General features: G+C 40.8%; 1 protein-coding gene across 1 annotated transcript in view; it reads left to right on the forward strand.

Moving 5' to 3' along the window:
* oat (ornithine aminotransferase) overlaps positions 1-19692 on the forward strand; it is a 125544-nt gene that overhangs the window by 57479 nt on the left and 48373 nt on the right. Inside the window, exons 4-5 of the mRNA XM_062525596.1 lie at positions 13772-13867; positions 13978-14105. Of these exons, the coding sequence (XP_062381580.1) occupies positions 13772-13867; positions 13978-14105 (224 nt within the window). The remainder of the gene's footprint in view (positions 1-13771; positions 13868-13977; positions 14106-19692) is intronic.

The following is a 19692-nucleotide window of genomic DNA, read 5'->3' on the forward strand; positions in this document are numbered from 1 at the left end:
GTTCATCATGGACTGTCATATAGGCTACTGTTCTTTCTTACATTAAACAACTGTAATTAATATTGTTTACTCTGTTATCCTCTCTACCTGTCCCTGTAGTCATGGCCTCTTCATCCCAAATTTCGGGCTCATCATTTTCAGCAGGAGACTGCTGCTCAGAAGCTACAAAGAAAAAATTATTTCACTGCATAGCCTACAGAGATAAAGTTTGAGTTTTTATCAATATAGCATAATATTGGCATAATATTGGCAAAGACATAACATATAAAGGCTAATATTTCAATGCAATTTTATATTTTGCTAACGAATGGGTTAACAACACTTCATCGATATTAACCACGTTACAACGTTAGCCGAACAGTTACGTTGCAAGCCTATGTCTCTCTTTACCAGTTGCAACTTGTTTGTCCTCTCGCTCTCGAAAATAAATCTGTTAGCTTGGCACATTTGGCAGCATCTTCCTCCAATGCCTTTCTTTTCTTCAACCTGGCTTTTTCAGCCCCTCCTGGCCTCTTCCTCCCATCCATTCTCCCCGACGCGTATCGTTGAGGTAGGGCCGGCCCAGCTATCGGTCGGTATAGCCTATCTGACAAAAACTTTTTTTTTTCCAAGACGGGCTATGGACCCAACCAACTTTATTTGGGAGGGGAGAACTCCCTCGCATGGTACAACCCCTGCAGAGGTTGCGGTGTCAGAATGCAGAACGTGTTTAGTCTACTTTAAGAGAAGATGGACTAACGTCAAAAATGTAAAAAAAATTAAAAAAATAAAAAAAAATCGACCGCCGACCGGCCCAAAAGTGGAGCGGCCCATCGGGAAATCTCCCGACTCTCCCGATTACCCACCCTGGGCCTGCCTACCCAGCAGTCGTTAACACAGATTTTGTCCCCACCACTTTTGATAACTGAAAATAAAATGTATTTAACAGAAATCTCTTTAATACATGCCTATGCTTGTCCCTTTACTTATAACCGTAGGCCATGCATGGAGAAGATTGCGCATTTTCTAACATTGTAAAAATGGATGGTCAGATATGTGATAGGGCAGTGAGGGTGATTCATTGTAACCATCAACTAGTAGGCCTAGCTCCGCGAAATAAGTTTCTCGGTATGCATGTTCATGTTGATTCAGAGATAGACATAGACTACCTTAGGCTACTGTGCGTCAAGCTATGAGCATTTTATCATGTGGTGAATTAATGACTAACATCAGTTTAACATGTCAGAACTTTTGATCGGCGTTTCAAGTGCATGCCGCGGCGTGGATAAGTAAACTCGACTGACTGAATCCCTTATATTTGTTGGCAAGTGTTAAAGTGTAGGCTAAGCGACAAGATTAAAAGACCCGAGCTGTGGCGCAACTGGTTGAGGCATCTGTACCGCACGCTGGCGACCGGAGTTCGAAACCCACTCCAGGAACCTTTCCGGAACCCATTAAGACAAAAAGGCATTCTTTTATTAAAAAAATGAAAGATTTTCTCAGTTTTACGATTTTTTTTTATCTTTGCGATGTCTGCTGAAAAGAAAAGTTAATATGTGAATTCGTGGTTCAGCGCGCACACACACACATTTTGACATTTACATAATTGTCGAGAGAGAGGGGGGAGGGAGGCAGGCAGTCGTCCTCAATGCTGCATATAGGTAGGCTATAATGTCTAGTGAACTGGTTAGACGAGTGTGGGGGAGGGGGAATGATCGCACAAGACAATTGCTCTTCATGAGACGGATAGTCTCACAGACGGCTGTCGATTTTTAAATGTAGCCTACTACATCACTTGCGAAATCGGACGTGGCACATAGCCTAATTATTAGGCTACTGGATTATAGTAAGTCCATAGACTTTGTTCATCCAATATTATATGCTTTTAAAATGAAATGTGCTGCGGGGAAGCATTGGGGAAGTCAGTGTAGGTTGTCCTGTAACAATTTGCCTCTTATTATAATCAAGAGTATACTGCCACTACGCACATAATAGCCTATAAGGTTACGGGCGGATGCGAGCAACCCCATGCAAAAGAAGGCCTTAAGTTAACGGACAGAAGGCCTGTTTACATGTCAAACATGCATTAAATCTAAGAAACGAAAAACACAAATATCACACTGTATTGTGTCGTAAACAGTTAATGAGTTCGTGGCCACTAGTGCCCAACTGCATCGCGCATTGAGCTGAAGGAGGACCGACACTTATTAACACAAAGCTTTGTAAAGCACTAACAACCGCCCCTCAAAGTTCATTGTCCATAAGTCCAAACAATAAGTATAAAAATCCGACAATCCAAAACGATAACGAGATCTCCCAGAAACGAAAAACAAGTTTGTTCAGTATAGCCCAGTCCTTCCAACAATCTCAGCTTTTGCGTTTGTTAGATAAAAGGCATTCTGTCCTGCTGTGTTCCAATAAGAAAAAATCATCCCCAAGGTAGGCTAAGGGACACGGTAATGCAGCATGCAGGAATGTATGTATGTGTGTGTGTGTATATATATATATATATACATATATACATATATACATATATATACATATATAACGCACAAAACGTTGTTAAGCCAGCTCCATACAATAGCTGCCGCGCGCTCTCCCCGGCCTCCATTTTAAACTAAGGGCAAACCCATTCATTCGTTTTGGGCACAAATGAATGGATTGGGAGCGTCGCCTGGCTGTGTCTGTCAGCAGACTGCAATAGGCCTACAGTCGGTCTCGAGGGGTTAAATGGCGCAAGTTACTTGAATTTTAATCTGAAGAAGACCACACGGTCGAAACGTCATTCCTTTGTGCTAAAGAAAAGAAAAGAAAATAAAGAAAGAAGGATTTCAAGTGTGCGAACCTTTTTCCATTTTTTATGATTTACTCTTGTTCTGCACCTTGACCGGGGATGTGCACAAACTTTTTTACTACACTTGAATTTTAAACCAGCTCTTCTCTTACCAGTAGCCTATATCCTATAGCCATACTTTAATAATCAGATGTTATGCTCATTTTTTGTAGGCTACACCTCACCGGCAAGCACGCACGCAAATTCTGGTTTTGCACATCTACAATATAGGCTAATTGGCCAGGCTATAGGCTATATAATAGGCTTAGGACTGTATTTTGCCTTTGTGCAACTTTAGTTGTGCTCAATCTAAATTATTGTCAGTAAGGATAGGTCATATTACCAAATGGCAAACCTCGAACATTATTTAGGATATAGAGCCGTGTCCATTACGCACTACAGTTATTTTTTAGGCGATTGTTTTATTTGAGTGTTTTTGTCTACCATGGCAAACATAGTTGAAACGTTCGCTCTAAACGTATGTATTTCCAATTGGCTTTCACAATCAGCTCCAGCTGTGCCGATGATCACCATGAAAACGTGCAATGTCTATGCAGAACTGCTTTTACTTCCCCGAGTCGCCAACGCAACATGCACAACAATATACCGATATTTAGCAAACACATGTATTTCCAGCTCTCAAAACCGATGAGGTCCAGATCTCAGTGGCCTCATAGCTGCCTACAGCCATGCATAGTAAGCCTAATGATAGCCTAATAGTTATGACATTAATAGCCTACTAATGACCTCATGTCAGAATGGCACGTTGTTTGAAAAAAAAAGTTAAATACCGCCGAGTGGGGATATGTCGGAATGAACAGCGGATACCAGCTGGGTTGTAAAACATTCGAAAACTCTGCAACTGCAGTCTGACATGCCGAGCGTCTGTTCAATACGGAAGAAGACTTTAACTTATATTACTTAGCCTATATATTTCTTATAACGAAACGTGAAGAAAAAATACGAGGACTGACCATCTCGTTTCTCCGCGTTTCCCCCAATACCATGGCGACAAAGATAAATACATATGATTTGACATTTAAGCTGATTGTTGTCAAATTTGATGATTAAATGAGATTAAGGAGTCGACTATTGACGGATATGCGGCCTTCATCATTAAATGCAGCTGAAATGCGGGTTGAAACTTTGTTTGGGTACATTGCCTTAGCCTCGAAAAAAATCGGCTTGACAGCCTGCGGGATCTCCCGCGGGAGAAGGTGCATTCTCAACCCGTACCCACTGTAAGCTACTTTGATTTCAAATTGGTAGTTGTAAACTACATTATTACCTCCGCCAAGGAGGTTATGTTTTCATTAGAGACCGGCCAGCGTTTGTCTGTCTGTCTGTCTGTCTGTCTGTCTGTCTGTCTGTCTGTCTGTTAGCAAGATAACTCAACTCAAAAAGTAATGGATTGATTTCGATTAAATTTTCAGAAATTACCCAAAGAAGGGACGATTAAATTTTGGGAGTGATCCGTAACACCGTCGGGATTCTGGAGCTGTTTGTGTTTCTCTTAGTGGTGTAATAGCATGGCATGGTATGGCCACGTGGTGGCGATCTGAATAGTTTAGGTACAAATGTATGACAACCTACAGGTGGAGGTCTGCGCTCTGAGTGCTTTTCTAGTTTAAAAAGCATTTATACTTGTGTGTAGTCCTATTATCAAAAATTCCAACTCCAAATCTTGCGAATTATCCTTGTGAATCGAGCAAGTGATTGTTTGGCCAAAAGCAAAAGTTATCTTGCATTATGCATAATTACAGTAATAGACGAATTACCTGAGCATGATAGCCCCATTAGGCGCGTTTCCACTATCGGAACTGGAGCTTGATTTATGGGACGTTAAGAACTTTTGTTCAAAAGTCAAAGTCAAAGTACTTTATTGGCCATTTGTGCATAAACTATCAGTCCAGACGCATTGGAATTCTTGTGCAGGCCCTTCAAGTCAAGTATTTAAAAGCAGACATGACAAATATTTAAAAACAGACATGACAAAGAATAACACATACAAGACATCCAACAGCCATTGACGCCAGATTGTATTATACTATTCTGTGTACCTAGTCTCAAAAATAAATAATATTGCAGAGTCCCATTTGTTATTGCACAGTTGTCCCACTAATAGCATTGCACCTGATCCCCATATTGCACATTGTCCCATTAGTCTTTCACAAAATATTGCACGTTTTGTCCCTTTGTTAAAATTGCACATAATCTCCACATTAAATTACTCTAGTATTGCACATTGTCCCCTTGTTTTAGTATTGCCCATAGTCCCATATACAATACAGCGTAAGATATTGCACATTGCCCATATTTCCCCATTGTAATATTGCACATTTCCCCTATTGCACATTCAGGTAGTAACATCCAAGTGGCGTGTGTGTTAGTAGTATTGTGTCTTTTGTGTCAGTATTTCTGTTTTGACAGCAGTCTGACTGTAGCAGGAAAGAAGCTGTTAAAGAGTCTGGCTGTCTTAGTTGAGATGCTGTCCGCTCTGCTCTGACGCAGGTTTTGTTTGTGTCTGAAAAGAGAGTGGGCTGGGTGAAGGGAGTCTTTGATGATTCTCTCTGCCCTCTTCTGACAGCGCTGTACATGCTTTCCATAGAGGGAAGTTTTGTTCTAATAATCCTCTCTGCAGATTTTATAACACGTTGTAAAGTCCGTCTCTCAGCCTGTGTGGTGTTGCCATACCAGACAGTAATACCTGTGGAGAGGATGCTCTCAACTAATCCTGTATGCTTGTGTAAGGGGGCGGTGGCTCAGGCCAGCTTTCTTTAACATACGTATAAAATAGAGCCTTTGCTGGGCTTTTCTCACTGTGGCTGTAGTGTTTTGGTCCAGCTCAGGTTGGAAGTGACTTGCAGTCCCAGAAATGTGTGACTGTCGTCCCGTACTACCTCAGTCCCATTGATGCTGAGGGGCTGTAAGGGAGGCGGGCGTTTCCTAAAATCCATTATTACTTCCCTCAGGGTGCTTGCTCAAGTCTTGAAAGTCTTAAAACGTATGGAATTTTAAAGTGCCTTTTTCCAGACCTTGAAAAGTTTGGAAATTTGTAGTAAAGTCTTGGAAAAGTCTTAAACTATAGCTCATGAAGAACTGATGCAAGCACTCAGACTGAACCTCCATAATTATGTGACTTTTGCGATTTCATTTATTTTTCATATGCAATCAAAATCCATAATTTCATGGCAGTGTTTTCTAAAACATTGCAAGGATTTTTGCAATGCTTTTCATTTTAAATCTCATCTAGGATGATCTCTAGATATCAATCTCTCAAGGATTTTGAGGGGGGTTTTAATCAACGGTTTTCAATCAAAATCCTTGATTTTGTGGTGATATTTTCTGAAAATTATTGTACGTACTCTAGTGTTCAAGATTCAAGATTGTCTTCATTCATTCAATTCAATTCAATTTTATTTGTACAGCGCGCATAACAAAAGCAATGTCTCAAGGCGCCTTCAGCAAAGAGCACCTAAGAGCACCAGGGGCAAGGAGTTGGTTAGTGATAGGAAGAAACCTTGGGCAGTTCCACAAGGGGCTGACTCAACTGCTTGGGGTCATGCAGTAAAAGTCAAATCAATAGCTACGGTAGGCTACAAGATATAATATATATAATATAATTTTCACAAAGGCAATGTGATATGCAACATAATAGTCCAAAATACACAATGGTGATTAGTTCCAAAATATTAGACTATAACATTAGGTTGGCTAAGTGATGACAACCGACGAGGTGACCGGTTCGACGGAAATAATGGCGAGGTGGAGGTGCACGTCGCTGGGTTCTTCCGCCGAGTCATTATTTCCGTCACTTCGAAGGTCGTTATCCCTCTTATCTGTGTGTCTAGTTAAGTTATCATTTCTTATTCATTACTTTCTTTGAAATGCAGAAAATAACCCATTATAGCTACCGTTAAGGAGGAAGTAAACAGCCTGAGTAGTTCCTTCCAGTTTCAACTGCTACTATCATTGTTGTATGACTGTAATCTCAGCAGACACCCGCCCTCCCATTCTCACCACCTGTGGTCTCTCTATCAAGAAGTCCAGGATCCAATTGCAGGTGGGGATTGGGAGACCCAGGGGCCGGATTCACAAAGCCTTAAAAGACAAAAATACTTCCTAAGTGGTGCTTTTTTCTTATCTTTTGTCTTAAGAGCAAATTTAAGAAGATTTGATATTCATGAATAAAGTTCTTATGTTTTTCCTTAACATTCTTCTTAAGATGCGTCCTAAGAAAACACTTAGGAACAAATGGCATTCTTGAAAACAAAGATCTTAAATGTATTCTTAATTTTCCTCGCAACTTTAAGACAACCCTGCACCTGTCTTAAAAACGTCACAGTGTAAAGTTGGGCCTCTTATAGTCATAAATATAAACACATTTACCAGCTTTAGACAGCTCGTTTGAAATATCAGCCTTTATTATGTGTACTCACGATATATGAGCCGAACATTTATTGCTAATTTTAATTTGCTGCTATTGTTTTCGGTAGCTCAGTCCTCTGTCTGAAAACTCGCATAGCCTGAAGGGTTCCTGCCAGCACTCGGCGCACGTCGACGTCAGAGTAGAACACGTTTCATTTCTTAAATATCTAAAGTCCATGGAAATGGCAGTATTTTCTAGTAAAAACGGCAAATTCCAAGAAAGTAAGCCTACCGTTTCAAAGTTAAGATAACCGGGAGTGCCTGAAGGTATGACTTTTCCTCTTAGCAACGGTTGCCACTTGTAGACAAAACTTTACCGTTTGATCGCGTTTAGTGTAGGAGTGGTGCAGGGCATTCGTATCTAAGTTCTTAAGTGGGAAAACAAAGAAGTTCCTAAGATATATGACAATTCTTAAGAAAATATTGGTGAATTGCATTTAAGAACAATCTTAAGGACTTCTTATTTATTTTCTTAGGAATCAACTTAAGATTTATCTTTTAAGATTGTTTTTGTGAATCCGGGCCCAGGTCTGTCAGCTTTCTGATCAGCTTGCCTGGGCGGATGGTGTTGAAGGCAGGGCCGAACGGAGTACCTGCCCTGGGCCTATGTCTCTCCATGTCTGCGACATTAAACAAACGGATTTCGCGAAATGTTTTGTGTTGTGACTTTTATTTTAAAACATTTGTTGCTAGGGTATATCCATGGTGGCCACTATCAGGAATACAGTATAATCATGTTGGTTGCTATGGAAACTGTCATAACGCTTAATTTTAATGGATGCTATGTTGATTGCTAGGTACGTGGAGGTTTCATATAGCTGACTGGAGGCATAGTTGATGATAACTGACAGTTGGAATGGTTGAACAGTTAAATAGTTGAGTAAATTCAATGGTTAAATGATTTAATAGTCTATTATTGCAGTGAGGACTTTTATTCAACAGTTGTGGACAGAGGGAACAGTTTAACGGGATATGTAGTCTTCAGAGAGAGATTTTATGCTGACAGTTGGAAATGGCCTGGCCACCTGGCGTAGGATTCTAATTGCCCTATTATGATGTCGTAATCACAATGTTAAGTGTATGGGGGAAATTTTAATAGTTTTTAATTCAGTTTGAAAAGTATAAAAGTTACACAAAGTTACAAAGTTGAAAAATCATAGCATGTCCTAAGACCTACGTAACAAACTTTGAATGAAGTTTCTACGTTAAGCGGTTGAATTGCGTGCCTTAGAAGAAGCACTTTGGAAGAACAGTACAGTGCATTTTCATGCACTGTAATAATAAGAGAAATACTTAAAATAGCTCATTCCTCAGTGTTGTGTGCATGTATCTGTAAATGTGTAGTTGTGGTGAAAATGTGTATTCTATACCTTCTCCCCAAAGTACGTATACATTTTAGTTATTACATTGCTCTATATGTTTTGGGTATAATTTGTTCCATGTTTCAGAACAGTTCTTAGTTATAGGTGTAATTTTTCCATTTCCATAACTTGTTGTATTGTGTTGTTCCATAAATTTATATCTGGTTTTGTTGATTGTTTCCATAACCTTGTCAGTTGCTTCTGCGCAGTTACTCTCATCATATTAAATAGTTTGTAATGTTTTGCTTTCATCTTTTATTTTATGCCTAAAGTTTCTTTTATGTCCATAATATATTTGGTAACACTTTATATTAGCACACACATATTCACCAGTAATTAGCTGCTTACTAACATGTATATTAGTGGCATACTAGCCATTCGTTAGTCATTATAAGTCACTAATTAATACCGTATTCAGCAAGACCTTATTCTACCCTTACTAGACCCTTAATTAAGAATTTCCCCTATGTAAGCTCCTAATTACCCCTTATTCATAGTTATGAAATAAGTTGTTGCATATGAATTATGACTTAAATATACATGGCTCAGTATGGGGCTTGTAAGGTGGTAGTACAACAAGAACAGTTATTCACCCCTAATAATACTTATCAAAGATGGTCTATTCAAACTGAACTAGACACTAAACCACATGTGCTAATAGTGTACAAACAACTAATAATTAAGTCTTTGTAATGCCAAATATGTTCCCTATTCTAAAGTTGGATCTTTGTTCACTATTAATTCACAAATAATTTGGCACTATTAACCCCCATGTATGTATACTGCCTCATACTAAAGGAGAAATCTGGTGTGATTCAATCCTTAGCTCTGCTGTTTGAGGTCAGTAGGGAAGAATAAGATGCTGTCCGTAAGGAAAAGAACAGAGAATTTGATACAACATACAGTAGACCAAATAGCAAACCCACAACTTATTCACACCGGAAGTCTTATTTATGTGACCCTTCACACTTAAAAAAATAGTTTTGAGTTTGAGACTTTTGAGTACTCAGGAGCCAAGAAAGTTAGCATACAAATATATCCAGGTTCGCCTTTCTCGCTATCTCGTATTCATTATATATTTTGTATTTGTGCTAACTTAGCTGTCTGCTTCTTGTGTAGCCTACTATGTGCTGTAATACAGTTAATAAGTGTGAATAGGAGGCAACTTTAGTTTAGGGAACACATGGGGGTTAATAAGTGCCAAATTAATTGTGAATTAAATGTGAAAAAAGACACAACTTTAGAATAGGGAACATATTTGGCATTGCAAAGACTTAATTATTAGTTATTTGTACACTATTAGCACTGGTGGTTTAGTGTCTAGTTCCATTTGAATAGACCATCTTTGATAAGTACTATTCGGTGCGAATAACTGTTCTTGTGGTACTACCACCTTACAAGCCCCATACTGAGCCATGCATATTTAGGTCATAATTCATATGCAGCAACTTATTTAATAACTATGAATAAGGGGTAATTAGGAGCTTACATAGGGGAAATTCTTAATTAAGGGTCTAGTAAGGGTAGAATAAGGTCTTGCTGAATAAGGTATTAATTAGTGACTTATAATGACTAACAAATGGCTAGTATGCTACTAATATACATGTTAGTAAGCAGCTAATTACTGGTGAATATGTGTGTGCTAATATAAAGTGTTACCATATATTTAATATTTATTGGGTAAGTGAAAAATATGTGTCTGGTTTGCTTTATCTTCACCACATCACCACATTTATCTACATCAACCAGAAATGGTGTACAAACACCAAATCTCTATCGTCCGGCTGCTCTCCTGATCTGGAGCATCTTTCTGTAAAGTGTATCCCCTTCTACTCGCCAAGGGAAATCTCCTCCATCATCCTGTGTGCAGTCTACATCCCTCTGAGCGCGGCGGCAGCTTCAGCCTCACAACAACTAGCTGACCACGTACACTCCGTGGAAAACTCCAACCCTGACTCGGTTGTTCTGGTGCTTGGTGACTTCAACCACGTCTCCATGCAGAAAGCTCTCCCAAGATACAAGCCTCAGATCCACATCCCCACCAGGCTGGACAAAACATTGGACCAGTGCTACTCCTCCATACCGGAGGCGTATCAGGCTTTAGTCAGAGCCCCAATCGGTGAGTCTGACCACAACACCATATTTCTTGTTCCTAAGTACAGACAGCGACTTAAGACATCCAAACCAAAGACCAAGACGGTCAAGAGGAGCTCTCCTGGGGCTATAGACATGCTACAAGACTGTTTTCATATCACTGACTGGATGGTGTTTACAGCTGAGTTGGACAATATAGACTCTTTCACTGACTGCATAATGTCATACATCTGTTTCTGTGAGTCCGTGTGCATCCCCACTAAGACTGTTACCATCTACAGTAACAACAAGCCTTGGTTCAACAAGGAAGTTAAGCGCCTGTGCAAGGAGAAAAATGACGCTTTTAAAAGTGGGACAAAGAGCAATACAAACTTCTCAAATACAAACTCCGGAAGGCAATAGACGTAGCTAAATCCAACTACAGAGTCAAACTTGAAAGCAAACTTCAAGATCACAACATAAAGGGTGTTTGGCAGGGCCTACAGGCGATCACCGACTACAAGACTAAACAACATATTCTTGACTGTGACCCCTCCGTGCCAGAGCGGCTTGATGACTTTTTTTGCCGCTTTGAGAACAGTGCCCAGGCGAGCACTCTCCCTCACCCTCGGGGGGTGGGGCATTCCCCCCCTTCCATTACGGAGCATGATGTTCGTAGACTGCTGCGGCAACAGAACACCAACAAAGCTGCCGGGCCTGATGGCGTGACACCAGCTACACTTAAGAACTGTGCAGACGAGCTTGCTCCTATTCTCACTTTCATCTTCAACTGGTCCCTTAACAGTACAATGGTACCTGCATGTTTTAAATCAGCTCTGATCATCCCAGTGCCCAAGAAAACTAACATTACCTGTCTCAATGATTATAGGCCTGTTGCACTCACTTCTGTTGTAATGAAAATCTTTGAACGTCTAGTCTGTAGGTACCTGTTACAAATCACGCTAGACCCTCACCAATTTGCCTACAGGGCAAATAGGGGAGTGGACGATGCAGTTTCACTCTGCACACATTTCATTCTACAACATCTTGATTCTAAGTCCACCTATGCCCGTGTACTGTTTATTGATTTTAGTTCAGCTTTCAATACCATCCTGCCTGTCACATTGTACAATTCTCTCCTGTCCATGGGAGCAAATCCCTCACTCTGTCAGTGGTTACTGAACTTTCTGTCTTGCAGGACACAGTGTGTTAAGATCCAGAACAATGTGTCTTCACCCAGGGTTCTGAACACTGGTGCCCCACAAGGGTGTGTCTTATCACCCCTGCTATTCTCTCTGCACACAAACAATTGTATATCAACTTCTGCATCTGTTAAACTGCTTAAGTTTGCGGACGACACCACTGTTATAGGCCTCATATGTGATGGGGAGGAGTCTTCCTATCGGGATGAGGTAGAAAAGTTGGTGCAGTGGTGTGCAGACAATAATCTCATCCTCAATACAACAAAAACCAAAGAACTCATAGTTGACTTCAGGAAAAAGACAGACCAGCACCTTCCCATCTCCATTAATGGCCAGGTAGTGGAGTGGGTACCCTCCTTCCGTTTTTTAGGCACCACTATCCATCAGTCCCTATCATGGAACCCGAACACCAGTCTCATAATTTCCAAAGCCCATCAGAGATTGCACTTCCTCCGTCAGCTGAGGAAGTTGTGGGTCAGTCAAGCAGGCATGATCCACTTCTATCGGGCTACCATTGAGAGTGTACTCTCCTTCGCCATCTTGGTCTGGTATGGTAGTGCCACCAGCCAGGACAAACAACGGCTTGAGAGGGTAGTGCGCAGGGCCTCAAAAATCATTGGCTGTAGTCTGCCTACCATAGCCTCACATTACATCACCAGAATTTCCAGGAAAGCCAAAAACATCATCTCTGACCTCTCCCACCCAGCACACCATCTATTCACACCCCTACCATCAGGGAGAAGGTTCAGGAGCATCACATGCAAAACATCACGCTTCAGGGATGGTACCTATCCACAAGCTATTCGCCACCTGAACATGCACTAAGCACTTATGGGTTACATACCAGGCTACCTCTCTTTGCACTTGTACAACTGTACTGAACTGCTGCTTTCTGTGATCCTTGCACTTTTTGCACTTTTTCTTGTAATTTAAGTGTTGCTACCCCTGTGCTATTGTGTTGTCATTATGTGTCTTATATGTGAGCATACCAAAACACATTCCTATCAATTGTATTTCATACTGTTGAAATGGCTATAATGAACTTGAACTTGAACTTGATCCTCTCAAGCAATTTGTTCCTGCTCCTGAATGAATTATTTGGCTTAGATCTGGTGTAATGAAGTATCTCCTGACTTATTTTCCATGCAAACTCTTTACAATATTTTAACTGTTTTATTTGAAGTTTTCCCGCATAGAATTTGTATGTATGAGGAGCTCTTTTTTCCATTTTTGTTTTACTCTATATTTGTGATTTGTGATTTTTTGCATTACTTTATAAGCATCTGATAGTTTTACGCTGCTTTTGTTTCTATTTTCTAATAAAAAGTTTTTGTTTAATATAGCTCCTCACTAGGCTGGGTTAACCCTGCCTGAACTTCCGGTGAATTTGAATTTCGCCCGGCAGCGATCTGTTTACTGCCAGAACCTTTGACTCCAATCAGAAACGGCCATACTCTAGTCCTGGCACGCTATTGGCCGGTGCAGTAGAAACAAAGCGCAGACTCCCCAGACTAATGTTCAATCTTAAAAGATTGAGCTTAGTATGGTGAAAACCAGTTGTAAATATATATATATAAAAAAAAACATTGCAAACTGTATCTAACTACTAGGTCTTCAAATGTTTATAATATATTTTTTTTTCTTCAAATAATTGTTATTAATTACTCAATTTTTCAGTGGGCATTGATATAAGAGTCTCTGTATAAATCCTGCCCCAAATTTAAGTGATTGTGATTAGCTCCAGACATTTCGTAGGAGACGACTGCAGGATAACTGAGTTGTTTTATTTGAGACGACTGCAGAATAACTGAGTTGTTTTATTTGTTTGTAATGGGTGATTTATTGGTTTGTTTGAGGCTTCAAGGATCTTTATTATCTTTGTTTTTATTCCCCAGGTGTTGAGGGTGGAGAGACGGCCTGCAAGCTTGCTCGCAAATGGGCTTACAGTGTGAAGGGTATTCCAAAATACAAAGCCAAGATCATTTTTGCAAGTATGCTGTATTTTACCTCTTTTTGTGATGGATAGCCATATTAATACACACCGGCCCAGTCAGTGATTACACTCTTGTGCTTGTACTTTTCTCCCCTTGTTTCCTCTTAGGTGGAAACTTCTGGGGTCGGACTATGGCAGCAATATCAAGTTCATCTGACCCGAGCAGTTATGATGGATTTGGTCCATTCATGCCTGGGTTTGAGCTCATTCCCTACAATGATATCCCGGAATTAGAGGTAGGTTCTGTTCCTGATAAAGTAAACATCAAGGGATTTGGTTATAGAATGGCAGGTAGTCTGAAACCACAGACAGTTCTAAGAGAGGGAAACAGATTTTAGAATTTAATTTGGCAGGTAACAACACTTGCACATAAGAATGATCTGTAATGTGTGAACAATTATTCATGATGTTGTAAAATAAGTCAAAACGACACCTTTTGTTTTTTCATTGATGTGCCTGTGGGTGCGCAATGTTCATTCGACAACTTGAAATCATTTTTGCTTGGGTGTGTAAGATAACCTAGAAATCTAGACGCCCCTAGAGGCAGCAAATGTAATTTGGCTGGCGGGGCAGTCTAGGTACGATCCATAGAGCGAGGGAGCTGTGAAATGGAAGAATGACCGGACCAATCACAGTGTGTATAGAGTCAGTGGGCGGGCTTAACATACTGGTGACTGACATGCGACCAGAAGTTGCGACGGTAACGCATCCTGCTATTTGAAAAGAAGAAGATGATTCGTTCAGCGCTGTCCTATTGCGTGGAGAGGGAAGGTTACGCATCCTGCTACTTGAAAACAAGTAGATGATTCGTTTAGCGTTATCCTATTGCGGAGAGGGAATTTGAAAGACAACTGTTTATCCCACCCATCCGATTGCCCTGCCTACGGTGAGTTCCCAGACCCTACATCTTGATGAAGGTCTGGCTCGTCAGGCTATGTGTAAGATAGAAACAAGACTGATGTTGCACTTGATGCCACAATCCGCCTGGTGTAAGATGGGGATCTTTTGTTTTTTGTTTTTTTGCAGTGCACAGGTCAGCAAAAATAGTCATTATTGACTCTGACTCCTGTTTGTCCATCCTTACTGTGTCTGGTGTGAAGCAAACAACATAGTTTCTGCAGTATATACCAGGGCTGTAGTACTCGAGTCCGGTCTTGGACTCGAGTCCGGACTCGAGTCCGTTTTTTTATGGTCTCGGACTTGTCTCGGACTCGCTGGTATTTGACTTGGACTTATCTCGGTCTCGGCCACTGGTCTTGCCAAATATGGTTCTTGGTCTCGACCGAGTCCAGGCGTCTTTATTATGTTATAATATTCAAGGGAAGTAGGAGTACACCAGGGCTCGACATTAACGGTTGCCCAGTAACCTTCTGAAGTAGCCAAACATGCGTGTGCGCAAGGCACCACCTCCCCTAGAAGCTAGCCTGTGGCTGTGCGTCTTTTTTTCTCTCACACACACGCATGTGTGGCATCACCTTGAATCATTCTATTTTCTTTAGATTAGATTATGTTTTATTCAGGGGAATGGTTATCCTTACAAAATCCTGGGTGTTGACACTTTTTCACAGTTTTTGCTTTTAGATCAGCAAATAATAACCCAAAATGTATACTTTCATGCATACAAATAGTTTTTTTCTGTCCTGGACTCGGTCTTGACTCGGACTCGAGTCTTTTGGACTCGGTCTGTCCTGGACTTGAACCTCTTTGGACTCGGTCTTGACTTGGTCTCGACCGGTCCTGGTCTTGGACTTGTCTTGGACTCGACAAAGGTGGTCTTGACTACAGCCCTGGTATATACAGTGGGTACCACTTTCATTTGGCCGGTTTCACGTGTGAATCACACGTATTTTTTTATTTTTCCCCATGAAACTGCAATGACCCAAACAACCGCCAGGTGGCACTTGTGAGCAGGGTTAGGAGCATCGGCATTTAGAACTGTAATCAAACAATCCAAAAGTGAATTAAGAGTCATTGCACGAGAAAACCAGGCAAAACCAACAGGAGGTAGGAAGATGGGGGTCGGCCAAATCGGCTCATACTTTGTATATGTGATAAGTATGTGGAACTATGAACAGCCATATACTTAAAACCCTCGAACTCTTTTTTGTTGTGGAGTTCTGGGGCCCCTCTCAGAGAACCTCAAAAATCCAACAATTCATGGCTGAAAATGACTGAAATTGCCATTTCTACCCTGATTATCCTGATAAAGATATGAACATGAGCTTTATGTTTCCATAGAGCTTAGGTAGAATAGTTTTAAAGACCAAAAGGTGCATTAGGGGGTTATCTGCACCACTGAAAGCAGAATTTTCATCCCTCTAAAATTGGTCATTTTTAGGAGGCATTATCTCACATTCGCAGTGGCTTTGGTGGATGGTTTTACTGTTGCTGGACAGAGGAACATCTTCTGATTCAAAAACAATTGTCGTCTAATTGGGCCACACATAATGTGCGCCGTGCCCCGAAGCAAGCTGAAAATGTTTTCTTCTTTTAATATGGCCTACCGATACGCTGCTCCAAACGACTCAGTCTCACTATAAAACATGTTATTGTTTATGAAGGTGTCTTTGTTATCTTATGAAGAGGCATCTGGCTGTTTTGTTTAGGTTTGTTTTGCACTTCGGATCGGGAGTCAAGCGAGCTAACAACCCAGCTAAAAGCCAAGGCTACTAGCCTTCATGCCAGCAGCACTCTTGAGGCGTCGGGGAGTGAGATTTGCTAACGTTCGACACGCAGAGCTAACTAACTGGCATACGTTACACTGGCAACAAAACGTTATTCTTTATTCTCCTGATGTAGTTGCGTTTCCATAGCCTAGAAATCTAGACGCACCCTAGCGGCCAAAAATATTTTTGCCTAGCGGGATGGTCTAGGGTCGCACCGTTGAGGACAAGCCTGCGCCCGGCTCGAGTTCAGCCTAGCCAATCAGAACGCTCTATCTGTGTACGGAGTCCTTGAGCCCGCCTTATTAGCTCACCTTCGGCTTCCGATAAGACGCCAGGGGGCTGGACCATGCGTCCTCGTTCGACGAGTTGGGTTTGAGACCGTATCGCACAACCAGGGCTGCCAAGTCATTTCTCACGCAAAATATTTCCCCATTCAGTGCACTATACAGTGCCTATAGAAAGTCATCATACCCTTTTGAAATAGTTACTTTTTTTGTCTTACAGCCTGAAATCAAAACCCATTTTAAAAACAATCTTTTTCAGTTTTATTCACAAATGTAGCTGTACAACATCAAAATAATGAAAAGAAAGTCAACAGTTCTGAAAATTAATAAAAAATTAAAAACTAGAATAACAGGGTTGGAAAAGTCATCATACCCCTGACTTAATACTTTGTATTCGCCTTAACACGGCAAATATCCTAAACATACTGCCAAAAGAACAAAGTAGTGGCTTAAGGATAGGATGGTGACTAGCCTTGAGTGGCAAAGTCAGAGCCCTGACTTAAATCCTAAAGAAAATCTGTGGATTGACTTGAAGAGAGCAGTCTATCGCCATTCCCTACAGAATTTGACTGAATTTTAACAATTCTGCACGGAAGATTGGGCAAATATTCCCCAATCTAGGTGTGGAAAGCTATAATAGACATATCCAAACAGATTGAGGGCTGTAATGAAAGCAAACGGAAGCTATACAAAGTATTAAGTCAGGGGTATGATGACTTTTCCAACCCTGTTATTCTAGTTTTTATTTTTTTTATTAATTTTCAGAACTGTTGACTTTCTTTTCATTATTTTGATGTTGTACAGCTACATTTGTGAATAAAACTGAAAAAGATTGTTTTTAAAATGAGTTTTGATTTCAGGCTGTAAGACAAAAAAAGTAACTATTTCAAAAGGGTATGATGACTTTCTATAGGCACTGTATATATATTTTTTCATGATGATAAACTTTGGTCATTGCCTTGCCGTAGTTCGAGCTCTGATTGACTGACAGCAATAACCAATCCATCAGTCCTTTGTGCCTAAATCTCACCAACCATAGAAGGCATCACGCAATATAAACAAATCAGAAGCAACGTAAGGCGGGTCTTGGCGCCTCTAACTTGTCTTTTCAAAAACAACAGCGCCGACTCCGACAATTAGATTTTAAACGTTCTACCTGCTAGTTTTTGTTCACTGTTGATTCGCTGTTTCTCCTTGATTTTCCAAGTTAACGTTAAGGCTGCTAACTGTGCTAAGTCTATCATTGTCCTATACCTGTTGCAGAGCTGTGTAACATTTATTTGCCTCTTTCTTGATAAGTTCACACTTTGAGTGTGACAGTCAAAAAAAATGTCGCCAAACACAAAAGATGGATGAGGCTAACGAAGCGCGCTCGTTTGAATCGGCTTGGGAAGAGTTAGACTTGGGCTTTTCTTTGAAGTTTGAGCAGAAAGAAGCACTTAAGTCATTCGTTTTAAAGAAGGTTGTATTTGCCGTTTTGCCGACCGGCTACGATTGGTCACAAATGCTGGCCTATTACGTGCAGAGGCAGTTTGAAAGACAACTGTTCATCCCACCCACAGGCTTCAACTCTGTGAATGGTCCGACCCCAGACTATACATTTCTGTGTAGTTTGGCTTGCCAGGCTAGCGTTTCCATTCAACTCATGCGAATTAGTGATGCACGTCCGCGCATTAGTCACTGTTTCCAACACCTGTTGACGGGGACATTGGAAGTATTTTCTGACGGGGTATGGATGATGTACCAGCGGGTGGGACCAGGGCTTTCCCCCCTGTACATTTTGACATTTGGACTGTTTAACACACAATTTTTATGTATTTTTCAGTGGGACAGAAAAACAGAACAGGGAAAGCAGTGCCCTTCTTCTGTCTGACTCGTGTGACACGAACATGGCCTGCCTGCAATAGACTATCACTTCACTGTTTGACACAAGCCCACATGGATAAATGTTGCACGTTAACAATGGATAGAAGCTTTCGGGTTAGCAAAACCATAGCTTTTGGTGAACGGAGATGCAGATCATCGCCCTAATTAATTTGTTAAATGTTTTCACAACAGTCTAATTTCGAGTAGCCTAGGTGAGACCCATATATATCACTGGGCTATTAATGCTTGATAGGCCTACGTAATATCTATTTTGTAAGGATATGTAAAAGACTTAGGACTAGGCCAATGACAGAACTGTACGCTCAAATTCAAAATAAACTTTTGTAGCCTACCTCGATAGCCTAAACTAACTTTTGCAATGGTAATTGTGTTGCATATGCCTCTCATGAGAATCGAACCCCGTTCACCCTCTTGTTGTCCCGCAACGCTGACCACTGAGCTACTTAAACTTCCTCTGGTTACGATGAGTTTGTAGACAGTTATAACTCTGACTGAGGACATTGACAAAATTTCTCTTAGTTAACAAACTGGCAGTTATATGCATTTCTAAAACGAATAGTTCCGGTCCTTGATTGTGATTGGCCGCTTTGCGTTGTGCCTACCAAAGCCCCTTAGCTGTTCGATTATACAGTATAACCCACGGCCTCTCAGGGCTTATTGCTTAATCACTGAACAAAGATTATAAAAATAAAGCACAACATTTGTTCGTATCATTCTGTAGTTTACTGTAGTCACACTGCTGCAATGCTACAGCGGACTATGCTGTAAAAAAAAACAAAACAAAACAAAAAAATTATCTATCTATCTATCTATCTAATACATTTTACGCAGCTGCATGAATCACATAAAGCGCAAGTGAAATTTCCACTTCTAAAAACCCGCTGTATCTTCTGATTCCTGTATCTCAACCCTGGCACCATCTGTTACTTGGATTTGAAACAATTAACAGTCACCAGTATTACTAAAATGTGCAAGATTAAGATCCC

Source organism: Sardina pilchardus, chromosome 22 (genome assembly GCF_963854185.1).
Source record: "Sardina pilchardus chromosome 22, fSarPil1.1, whole genome shotgun sequence".
In the NCBI taxonomy this organism is placed as follows: Eukaryota; Metazoa; Chordata; class Actinopteri; order Clupeiformes; family Clupeidae; genus Sardina; species Sardina pilchardus.